The sequence below is a fragment of the Etheostoma cragini genome, unplaced genomic scaffold (genome assembly GCF_013103735.1).
Source record: "Etheostoma cragini isolate CJK2018 unplaced genomic scaffold, CSU_Ecrag_1.0 ScbMSFa_4664, whole genome shotgun sequence".
Taxonomy (NCBI): Eukaryota; Metazoa; Chordata; class Actinopteri; order Perciformes; family Percidae; genus Etheostoma; species Etheostoma cragini.
Window position 1 is genome coordinate 71,180 of NW_023269057.1, and position 11,476 is coordinate 82,655.

The window sequence follows — 11,476 nt, forward strand, 5'->3', positions numbered from 1 at the left end:
ACACAGGACACACAACACACACAGAACACAGGACACACACAGGACACACAACACACAAAGGAAACACACAGGACATGCCACACACACAGGAAACACAACACACAGGACACAGGACACACACAGGATACACAACACACACAGGACACACACAGGACACACAAAACACACAGCACACACAACACACAGGACACGCAACACACACAGGACACACAAAATCCACAGGACACGCAATACAGACAGAACACACACAGAACACAAAACACAAAGGACACACACATAACACACAACAAACACAGGACATACACAGGATATGCAACACACACAGGACACACACAGGACAGACAACACACACAGTACACACACAGAACACGCAACACACACAGGACACACACAGGACATGCAACACACACACAGGACACACAACACACAGGACAGGACACACAACACACACAGGACACACACAGGACATGTAACACACACAGGACATGCAACACACACAGGACACACAACACACAGGACAGGACACACAACACACACAGGACATGCAACACACAGGAAACACACACGACACACAACACACATATATATATATTTATATAAACTGTATATACATGTATACACATTCACTCTAATGGGGGGGTGTTGTTGCAGAAGGTGCTGCCGGTCCAGAAGGAGGCAGCTCGGACCTTCTGCACGTTCCTGCGTTACAACCGTAAACAGGAGCAGCGCCAGGAGATGATGGAGCAGCTGATCCAAGGTCAGTGTGGGGGGGGGGCAGGCAGTCCAGAGGGAGTCGCTGGTTCAATTCCCTGTACAGACCAAAGTATGGTGGGGGACTCTCCATTAGTGCATGTGTAGGACCTGAGCATGTGCCCCTCCCCACACTCTGACATTGCTCCATTAGACCCCCCAGCACTACTGCTGAGCTACTGGAACCACCTCAGGTTCCTGTAGCCCCCCCCCCCCCCCCCCCCCCCCCCCCCCCCCCCCCCCCCCCCCCAAGCCTCTTCCCCCCCAGCAATGACGGGTCTCCTGTTGCAGGGCTGGCTCAGGGCCGGAGCTACTGGAACCGCCTCAGGTTCTTGGACGTTTGTGAGACAGCGATCGAGATCTTCTCTAGGAAATACTTCAACAAACACTTCCTCGTCCCAGCGCTGGACCTGGTCCAGGACCCCGTTGCCAACGTCAGGTAACTGTGGGGGGGTTAAATATTACCTGCATCCATCCATCCATCTTCACCCTCTTATCCGGTATCGGGTCTCGGGTGAGCAGCTCCAGTCGGAGACCCCAAATTTCCCTTTCCTGAGCCACTTTAACCAGCTCCGACTGGGGGGTCCCGAGGTGTTCCCAGGCCAGGTTGTAGAACTAATCCCTCTACCTGTCTCCCTGTGTACCTGCCTGTTTGTCTCCCTCTGTCTGCCTGTCTGTCTGCCTGTCTGTCTCCCTGTCTCTCTGTGTACCTGCCTGTCTGTCTCTCTCCCTGTCTGTCTCCTTGTCTGTCTGCCTGTCTGTCTCCCTGTCTCTCTGTGTACCTGCCTGTCTGTCTCTCTCCCTGTCTGTCTCCCTGTCTGTCTCCCTGTCTGTCTGCCTGTCTGTCTCCCTGTCTCTCTGTGTACCTGCCTGTCTGTCTGTCTCCCTGTCTGTCTCCCTGTCTGTCTGCCAGGTATAAGCTGTGCCAGATGTTGCCCAGACTGCGGTCGTTGCTCCGTCTCCCGACCGACAAACAGCTGCTGCAGAAACTCGACGTCTGCGTCCAAAAGCTTCTCTGGAGAGAGAAGGACAAAGACGTGGTGGCCGCCATCCGCAAGGTAACAATAATAATATATGTTAATATGTATATATATATATATATATATATTACAAAAAATAACATCAGCTGTGTAGTAATAATGGCGTTGTGTTCTGTTTCGGTTTTTCAGACGGTTTTGGAACTCGACAAACTGGACATCACAGAGCCTGTAAGGACATTTCATTAAGGAGTAATAAACACTTAATTATTATATTATAAATACAGTTTATATGTATTATATGTATAAAATAATAGACTATATTAGTTTCCTGTAACCTCCACCTTAGGAAGTCTCTCTACTGTTGTCTCTCTACAGTTGTCTCTCTACTGATGTCTCTCTACTGCTGTCTCTCTACTGCTGTCCCTCTACCGTTGTCTCTCTAGTTTTGTCTCTCTACTGATGTCTCTCTACTGCTGTCTCTCTACTGCTGTCCCTCTACTGTTGTCTCTCTAGTTTTGTCTCTCTACTGTTGTCTCTCTAATGTTGTCTCTCTACTGCTGTCTCTCTACATACTACTCTCTACTTTTGTCTCTCTACTTTGTCTCTCTGCTGTTGTCTCTCTACTATTGTCTCTACATACTGCTCTCTACTGTTGTCTCTCTACTGTTAGTGTCTAACGTCTGTGTGTTGTGTCTCTCTAGTTTCACAAGAGACAGGAGAGAGACCTCCTGGACCAGAAGAAGGAGAAGGAGGAGACTCTGCTGCTGGAGATGGTGAGTCTGGTGCTGACGGATCATCTTCAGTCTGAACCACTTCCTGTTGTGTGTTAACGCCATGTCCTCTGCGTGTCCTCTGCGTGTCCACTGTTTGTCCTCTGTGTGTCCTCTGTGCGTCCTCTGTCCTCAGGAACAGCTGGAGCGTCAGCAGAGTGACGGGAAACTCAGCTCTGAGAAACACCCAGAGAGACGACGTAAGGTTCACATGGTCAGGTGGAGGACGTTAGGTTACCGTGTGTGGGGGGGAGAGCCGGGACAGTTGAAACACGTTTTAATTAGACGTAATTTACAAAGCGATCGAATCACACTGAAAGATATAATGTTGTCAGTAGCAACCTACACGCGTCATCTGTCAGAGACAGCTGCATTTTCAGCTTTGAACAAAACCGTTCAGGAGTTATTACAACAGGGGGGGACGGGCATCATGTTTCATCTGTCCCTCCTGGACGGGACGAATGAAACAGCATGGGGGGGGACGAATGAAACATACAGTTTAAGCCATGTAAACTTCCCACAACTTTACTATTCTACTATACAGTATATCATGGACTATAGTACTAGACTATAGTACTATAGTCTATATACTAGTCTATAGACTATAGAACTATGGTACTATGACTATAGTCTATAGTACTATGACTTTGACTATGGTCTATAGCTGATATACAGGGACGCTGGGGGAACCCGTCCAATCAGCTGACTGGATCCTTTGAGGAATTCCTCTGCTTTAAAGACATGTAAAGGAAAAGATCCGGACTGACTCAGTGAAACCTGGTCTCTCTGGTTCCATGAATATAAAAGCATGAGTTTCCTTAAACAAGACAAGTGCTGTTGAAGCACTCAGCGTTCCTGTTGGCTGAAGTTCAGGAGGAGTGTTTTCTGTTAGGGTTTCAGCCTGGAGGGGGGGGGGGGGAGGGTTCATCTGAACAGTTGCATTGCTGGTCAGAGATTGTGTCTCTGCTTCGTCGTCCAGTCTGTAAACCGTCTGTCTTTGACAGGAAGAGACAGTAAGACCAGTCTGTCTGCAACCAAGTCCATGTCTGTGTCCTCGGCCGGACCCACCTTGTCCTCCGGTAAGACCAAAGTACAAGGGACGAAAAGCTGCTGTTGTGTTTGTAGACTTCAAAGTTAAAGTTTACTTTACTATCCCACAAAGGGAAATGTACGTGGTCTTACACGTCTCCTCAAAAGAAAAGACATAACACTTATTGGTTCTCTTAAAAAGAAGTATGGACAAAACCGGACACAACACACACAGATAACACAAACTTCTGACAAACAACAAAAACTACAATACAAATAGATCAGAGTCCAAGTCTCTGAGAGTCCAAGTCTCTGGGTTAGAGTCCAAGTCTCTGAGAGTCCAAGTCTCTGAGTTGCAACGCTAGTCCCAGTCTCTGCTATTTTTACTCTGAAACTGAATATCTTTGTTTCAGAGGCGTACCATGATGATGATGATGATGATGATGATCTTCTTACAGGTAGAGAGATGAGGAAGGCTAAACTGTCCCGGAGTCGATCTCTCAGCAGTCAGCCGACAACGTCCAAAGCTGCCAACTCAGACAGACCTCTGTAAGAACCACCAGCCGTCACTTTAACCACCCTTTAACGTTTAAAGGAGACCTGTCATTTAATGTTTTCAGATTCATACTTGCAACATTACACGTTTAAATGTTAAAAAAACACAATTTTCTCATCCTGCCCATAGTCCAATTTAGTCTGTCTGCAACGGAGAAGGACTGCGTACCGTGAAATATCACCTTGAACTGCTTCAAATCCGAACACTACCCGACCGGATGTGTTTCAGCAGCAATGCAACCCGGAACTGGGGAGGAATTAACTTTTAAGATTACAGCTTGGCTCAAGAGTTCTTAATCTTCTGATTTCTGGCTCTGTTTCAGGAAAGTGAAAGAACTGAGCAGCATGTCTGGACCTGGGAAGTCCTCCGTGTTATCAGGTAAAGGTACCTCCTCCTTACAGACTGATCCATGTTATCAGGTAAAGGTACCTCCTCCTTACAGACTGATCCATGTTATCTGAAAACTCCCCCGGAGTCATGTGTTCTATGAGGACAAATTTTCTGCTACCACTAGGGGCGCTACCCACTATTGGAAATAATACTTTCAAAACGTATTCTTTTACAGACTACATACCCAAAAATGTAATTAGTAAGGTATTCTGAATACTTGGATTACTTCCACATTGGGTTTTACACATTTTCTAAGTGTAGGAATGCGGCCATAATTATTATTTATTTATTTGATTAGGACAATACTCATTAATCAACATTTCTGTAAATGCGCCAGTGTTAGCCTATTCCTACCCAGCATGCATGTCTTTATGGTGGGAAGAAACCGGAGCCCCCGGAGGAAACCCATGCAAACATTACACAGAAAGGCCCGGAAACACCTGGATTTGAACCCAGAAGTTCTCAGAGGGTTTGGAGGGGGGGTTGCATATTTAACAGTCTTCACTTGTTTTATAGATGACTCCTTAAGGACCGCCCACTTCTCTCTGGTGACCCAGTCCTCCTCCTCCATGCCAGTTCTGATCCGTAGCAACACCACCAGCCTCCTGGACAGGGCTGGTACCCTGGACCACAGAACCAGTACCCTGGATCAGAGAGATCATAGAACCAGTAACATGGACCACAGGAACAATCTAATGGAGCAGAGAACAGGTAACATGGACCAGAGAACCAGTACTATTGACCAGAGAGACCACAGGCCCAGTTCTTTGGACCAGAGAGACCACAGGCCCAGTACGTTAGACCAGAGAGACCACAGCCTGAGTGTGTTGGACCAGAGAGACCCCAGAACCAGTACGTTGGACCACAGAGACCACAGAACAAGTACGTTGGACCAGAGAGACCACAGACCAAGCTCTTTGGACCAGAGAGACCACAGGCCGAGTACGTTAGACCAGAGAGACCCCAGGCCGAGTTCTTTGGACCAGAGAGACAACAGACCAAGTTCTTTGGACCAGAGAGACCACAGAACAAGTACGTTAGACCAGAGAGACCCCAGAACTTTGGACCGGCGCAGTAAAACGATGGAGAGAGGCTGCATGGTGAAGGACGGCCAGTCCAGAAAGATGTTGGTGTGAGTTTTTACTGAAATGTTCCAATAGTAGAACCAGTTTTAGAAATGGGCCAGATCTCAATTGTATTGAGTACCAGGACTTGGGATTTTTATTTAAATGAGTACCCTTACTTCTAAATGTTAATAACCATATTATTTATGAGCTAATGATCTTGATTTTTGCCTTTTTACACTGCACTTAGCCACAGCTATGAAAGCATTCATAAGGGCACATTCCATGTGTGGAAATCGAACCATGTCCAGACCCTCTTCCACAGCGCTGCGCAAGAAGGTCTGGCTAGTCCATACAGCGTTCCAGAATGGGAGAAAAACCTGCTCTGGTTTATTGGCATTTCTTTAAACCAATCACAATTGTCATGGGCCACCGTGCTGTTGCTAAATAGTCTCAGGAAGGAACTGGTATTGGTGGAACAATGTGCATGTAGGGAGGCAATTTCTGGAACAACATTAGTGTTTCACAAACCTTTAACATCAGGCTCTAGGTTCCTCCGTTATTGCCCCCTTTAAATCAAGTAGCATAGCTGCTCTGCTACAGACACTTCACACAGGAGGCGGGTTTCTTCTAAACCCTGGTATGGTAGTCGGGTCAAATTAGTTATTTCAATTTGGCCCATTTCAAATTTTTACAAGAAGTGTAAATGGTACAAGTTACATTTTTCTAGCTGAAAAACAACGGCCTTTCCTTATATTTTGTGATAAACATGTATTCCTGCGTCCATTCAGAAAGTTATTCTGGATATGACCATAATAATGATAACACATTTTTAACATAAATTATAACCTTATGACAAAATTAACGCAACCTGGGGTGTCTTTGGTCATATCTTTACAATGTTGAGTTTAATGTTTTAATTAATTAATGACCAAATCCATAAAACATTAGGTGTCCGTGAACAGCAAGAAAAATCCAAAACACTGGCAACAACACAAATTACACTGGGTAACAAGGGAACAAGAGGCAAGAGACACCAGGGCTGGAGACAGGTGGAAGACATCAAGTAATCACAGGAAAGTAAAACTGAAGACAAGACAGCACAGAAAACCAGACTATCAAAATAAAACAGGAAACATAACATACAGACACAGAAACCAGACTATCAAAATAAAACAGGAAACATAACATACAGACACAGAAACCAGACTATCACTAGACGGAGCCATACTGTCTAGATCATACCACTAGACTGTATATTCTGTCTAGATCATACCACTAGACTGTATATTCTGTCTAGATCATACCACTAGACTGTATATTCTGTCTAGATCGTACCACTAGACTGTATATTCTGTCTAGATCATACCACTAGACTGTATATATTGTCTAGATCGTACCACTAGACTGTATATTCTGTCTAGATCATACCACTAGACTGTATATATTGTCTAGATCGTACCACTAGACTGTATATACTGTCTAGAATCTAGATCACTGACATTTATCTAACTTTAGTGGTTAATTACAGATAGAAACATGTTTTTAGCCCTCTGAACGGTGATTGTAACATCTGATTGATTTTAACGGAGACTGGGGTTTTCATATCTTTGAACTCTACCTCTTCTAAATATTGTTTTTGCGACCTGACTTCAGTGATTTAAATGATTTCAGTGCCGTTTATTTTTCGTTCTACAGAAACAGGAAGTCAAACTCATTCAGCGTCCAGTCGGGGCGAGACTGAAGACAATGATGTCATGATACTTCCACCCAGCCATTAGCCAATCAGCATTCAGGGTTCATGAGTCAATGGACTACAGAACACTACCCAGAATGCCACACGACACCATCTTTCCCTTCGGACAGAAAAGTCCGACATCTCTTTTGCTTTCTGAGCCCTGTTTAATTACATGATCTCATCCTGTCATCTGATTGGTTCAGTAAACTTCACACAAACAAGCTTTCTGTGTGTTTTTAATCTGTATTGTGATGTCACGGTGATGTTTGATAACATAATGTGTCTGAGAGATGACAGGCAGACAAGTTCACATTGGAGTGTTTAATGTTTTACACATACATGTTTAAATATTAGTACAGGAAGTGTTTTTACATACAGCACACATGCAATGATAGCTAATGATACGTTCTCTGTCAACCAGTTAAATCAGTTACTCCGTCTCCTACTCGGAGAACCATAGTTACATCAGTGACTCTGTCTCCAACTCAGAGAACCACAGTTACATCAGTGACTCTGTCTCCAACTCAGAGAACCACAGTTACATCAGTGACCTAAACACATAGGGTGAAAACACAAAACATATTGTTTTTTGAAAATGAAAAAGAAACCATGGAAACCTATTCTGGTACAACCTCAAAATACAATTATGAATCTGATGAAATTGAGCAGAATATGGGCCCTGTAATAAGCAAAATTTGGGCCCTGTAATAAGCAAAATTTGGGCCCTGTAAAGAGCAGAATGTGGGCCCCTTAACACGTTTGCGGCGTAGCTCTACTTCAGGTTGTGAAATAAGGTAGCGACAGCAGTAACCATGGTAACGCTGGACCGATGCAGAACTAAAGAAACTTAATTTGGACAGATAAAAAACGGCAATAACCACGAGTTAACTACGGCCAACCATGCAAATAGTCTGCAATGAGATATCTGAAACTGGACGCGTTGGGTTTATCTCCCGGCCCATCGGGGGTCTGGAGCCTCGGGTTGGGAACCCTCCATGTTATTTGCTAGAGGGGTCGATGACCCGGCCCATGGCCAGCACGGCGCGGCTCGCCACCTCGTACATAATAAAGAGGAAGGGTCTGTTCACCGTCAGGCGGGGGGGGAGAGTGGAGAAACCGCCAGCGTCGCCGCCCGCTGTGATGTCATCGTTCTCTGCCACCGATACCAGAGACTTGTGATGAAACTAGAAAACCAAAACACGGTTAAAGATCAGGAAACCGCCATAAAAACACTGCTTTGTCCGACAGAAACGTCCTTTTTCAACAAGACCAGCAGATACTCACTTACATTTCTGGCAAAATTTAACAATTCGGCCCCTTTTTCAAACTTAAAAAAAAAAGGGGGGGGGGGGGGGGGGGGGGGGGGGGCGATCCCTTCATATGAAATAATCTGGGCTCTGCTCCTTTCTATCAAAGGGGGGGGGGGGCTCATGTCCAATGGGCCTAACATCTCTCTCACCTGATTTAGTTTGAGTCCTTCGGCTCCGGCCATGTTGCTGAGGTCAGCGTCATCCTGAAACACCTGAGTGATGTCCAGAGTCTGCAGGACGTCCCGCAGAGAGTAGGAACGCTCCAACAGGAAGCGAGGAAGCTGCACCTCCAGCTTCCTGTTTACAAATTAAAAAAGCAGAAAACAAGTTTCAAAATACATTTAATTTCATTCATTTAACTATTATATCATATCATATCATATTATATTATCAAAAACTGCAAAAAGGTGTGACGGGGTCCAGGCTGCGAAAGCAGAACCCAAAGCCCGACGGCAGGAATTATCGCACTATATGCAAGCAATTCCTAATTTGGCTGAAATATCCGGATGTTCTTGTTTGATGGCTAGCTACAAAATGTGTTTGGAGCTGATAATGGGACCCCCTTTGACTTGGACCCCATACTAGGGAAGCTGGTACTGGGACCCCCTTGGGCCCTTGGTGTCTCACGTCTTCTTGAGCTGCCTGATCCAGGCCTGGATCTTTTCTCCGGTCACTTCCTCTTCCACCGCGGTGATGTCCACGTCCTCGTCCGGCAGGACCACCAACATGGCCGCTCCGCCTGCCATCGGCAGCTTCAGCACGCCGGCCTTCAGTGAGCGGTCATACGCCAGGAAGTACTTATCGGCCCGGAACATCATGGGAACCATGACAACGTGATACTTTCCCACGTAGAAACGCTCGTCCAGAGTGAGGGACGAGTTAAAGGACGGACTGAACCGCACTGCAGGGGACACAAATACAATCAAACTTTATCCGTACAGACAGAAGAGATACAGGACAGACTAATAAAATGGTATGGCCCCCCTGTGACAGATGCTAGTTACCCTCGTATGGCCCCCCTGTGACCCACTGGGGACAGATGCTAGTAACCCTAGTATGGCCCCCCGTGACCCCTTGACAGGTGTTAGATACCCTGTTGTGGCCCCCCTGTGGCCCCCCAGGACAGATGCTAGTTACCCTGGAATGGACCCCCTGTAACCCCCCAGGACAGATGCTTCTTACCCTGGTATGCCCCCCCCCATGGCCCCCCGGGACGGATGCTAGATACCCTGGTATGGCCACCCCGTGGCCCCCCAGGACAGATGCTAGGTACCCTGGTATGGCCACCCCGTGGCCCCCCAGGACAGATGCTAGGTACCGTTGTATGCGGCAGCGGTGGCGAGCAGCAGCTGGGTCTGGGGCTCTGGGCTGCGCACCAGTTCCTGGACCTGATCTCCGGTCACCTCCTGCGCCCACAGGTTGATGGTGTCTGCGGCCTCCGGCGGCGCCGTATACGCCAGGTTCGTAATGCTGCCGCTGAACTTCATCTTCAGCAGGTCCAGGTAGGACGGAGACACCTGGACGCTTTGTGCCGGAAACATGGCCACGCCTTGCTTCAGGTACATGGCGGCGCTGCCCTGCTGCACGCCGGCGCTCAGAGTCTGGAACCGATCTGGGAACAGGAACCGCAGTTATGGTTTATATCAAACATAGACCTGAACTAGACCAAGCCCACCACAACCAGCCGGACACCACCCGTCCTGGAACTAGCCCAGCAAACGGTCTGAACCCTTACAGTCTGACCTCTGACAGTCTGACCCCAACTCACCTGGCAGTCTGACCTACCTGGCAGTCTGACCTCTGACCCACCTGGCAGTGTGTTTGGCCCCTGACCCACCTGGCAGCGTCTCCGGGTCCAGTCCGGTGAGACTGAGTCCCTGCAGCAGCTGGTCCCGGGTCGCACCCCTGGCGGCGCTGAGCAGCGCCAGCAGCGCACCCGACAGCGTGAACGTCGACAGGAAGACGTTGTCGTCGGTCCGGCTGCAGACGGCTCGGTACAGCCTGGCGCCCATGTCTGCGTTCCTATTGGTCAGATCATCCAAGGAGGGGTCGGCGGGCTCGGAGGACGCCAGAGTCAGCAGGAGCAGGCCGACCAATGACAGAACAGCAGGGGGAGGCATGGTCACAGCGCCTTCTGCCGGGCCACAAAATTATTATTCCCAAGAATTAGAGACTAACGAACAGAGATGATTAAGGACATGAAGACTTCTAATTTATGTTTATTATATTGTATGAATTTGCAAATGAGGTGTTATCAAAGGCCTATCAAAACGTTATCTACACACACAAGACTGAATGTAATATACACTACATAAATATGTATGTGTATACATACAAATATATACATACAAATACACACTGTACATACATATAACATATATATATACACATATACAGTATATATACTGTACGTAGACATACATACATTTATACATATATAGATATACTGTATACATACAGATGTATATACAGATGTGCTCAAATTTGTTGGTACCCTTACAGCTCATTGAAATAATGCTTCATTCCTCCTGAAAAGTGATGAAATTAAAAGCTATTTTATCATGTATACTTGCATGCCTTTGGTATGTCATAGAATAAAGTAAAGAAGCTGTGAAAAGAGATGAATTATTGCTTATTCTACAAAGATATTCTAAAATGGCCTGGACACATTTGTTGGTACCCCTTGGAAAAGATAATAAATAATTGGATTATAGTGATATTTCAAACTAATTAGTTTCTCTAATTAGTATCACACATGTCTCCAATCTTGTAATCAGTCATTCAGCCTACTTAAATGGAGAAAAGTAGTCACTGTGCTGTTTGGTATCCTTGTGTGCACCACACTGAACATGGACCAGAGAAAGCAAAGGAGAGAGTTGTCTGAGGAGA

At 46.5% G+C, this 11,476-nt stretch overlaps 2 protein-coding genes across 5 annotated transcripts in view; one reads left to right on the top strand and one right to left on the bottom strand.

Moving 5' to 3' along the window:
* Positions 1 to 7,498, top strand: part of ppp4r4 (protein phosphatase 4, regulatory subunit 4) — a 21,373-nt gene extending 13,875 nt beyond the window's left edge. Inside the window, exons 13-24 of the mRNA XM_034866325.1 lie at positions 631 to 757; positions 1,042 to 1,189; positions 1,664 to 1,808; positions 1,920 to 1,958; positions 2,432 to 2,503; positions 2,637 to 2,700; positions 3,505 to 3,579; positions 3,988 to 4,078; positions 4,408 to 4,469; positions 4,992 to 5,419; positions 5,534 to 5,607; positions 7,238 to 7,498. Of these exons, the coding sequence (XP_034722216.1) occupies positions 631 to 757; positions 1,042 to 1,189; positions 1,664 to 1,808; positions 1,920 to 1,958; positions 2,432 to 2,503; positions 2,637 to 2,700; positions 3,505 to 3,579; positions 3,988 to 4,078; positions 4,408 to 4,469; positions 4,992 to 5,419; positions 5,534 to 5,607; positions 7,238 to 7,283 (1,371 nt within the window). The 3' untranslated portion in view covers positions 7,284 to 7,498. The remainder of the gene's footprint in view (positions 1 to 630; positions 758 to 1,041; positions 1,190 to 1,663; positions 1,809 to 1,919; positions 1,959 to 2,431; positions 2,504 to 2,636; positions 2,701 to 3,504; positions 3,580 to 3,987; positions 4,079 to 4,407; positions 4,470 to 4,991; positions 5,420 to 5,533; positions 5,608 to 7,237) is intronic.
* Positions 7,499 to 7,583: 85 nt separating this feature from the next.
* The window catches only part of LOC117941265 (protein Z-dependent protease inhibitor-like), a 5,352-nt gene continuing 1,459 nt past the window's right edge, over positions 7,584 to 11,476 (bottom strand). Inside the window, exons 2-7 of one of the 4 annotated variants that reach the window (XM_034866331.1) lie at positions 10,425 to 10,721; positions 9,906 to 10,199; positions 9,215 to 9,488; positions 8,737 to 8,884; positions 8,098 to 8,461; positions 7,584 to 8,032 (exon numbers count right to left, since the gene is read on the bottom strand). In XM_034866331.1, coding sequence (XP_034722222.1) covers positions 8,276 to 8,461; positions 8,737 to 8,884; positions 9,215 to 9,488; positions 9,906 to 10,199; positions 10,425 to 10,707 — 1,185 coding nt within the window. In that variant the 5' untranslated portion in view covers positions 10,708 to 10,721 and the 3' untranslated portion in view covers positions 7,584 to 8,032; positions 8,098 to 8,275. Of the gene's footprint in view, positions 8,033 to 8,096; positions 8,462 to 8,736; positions 8,885 to 9,214; positions 9,489 to 9,905; positions 10,200 to 10,424; positions 10,725 to 11,476 lie in introns of all 4 variants that reach the window. The other 3 variants (XM_034866332.1, XM_034866330.1, XM_034866333.1) reach the window with 3 other exon arrangements.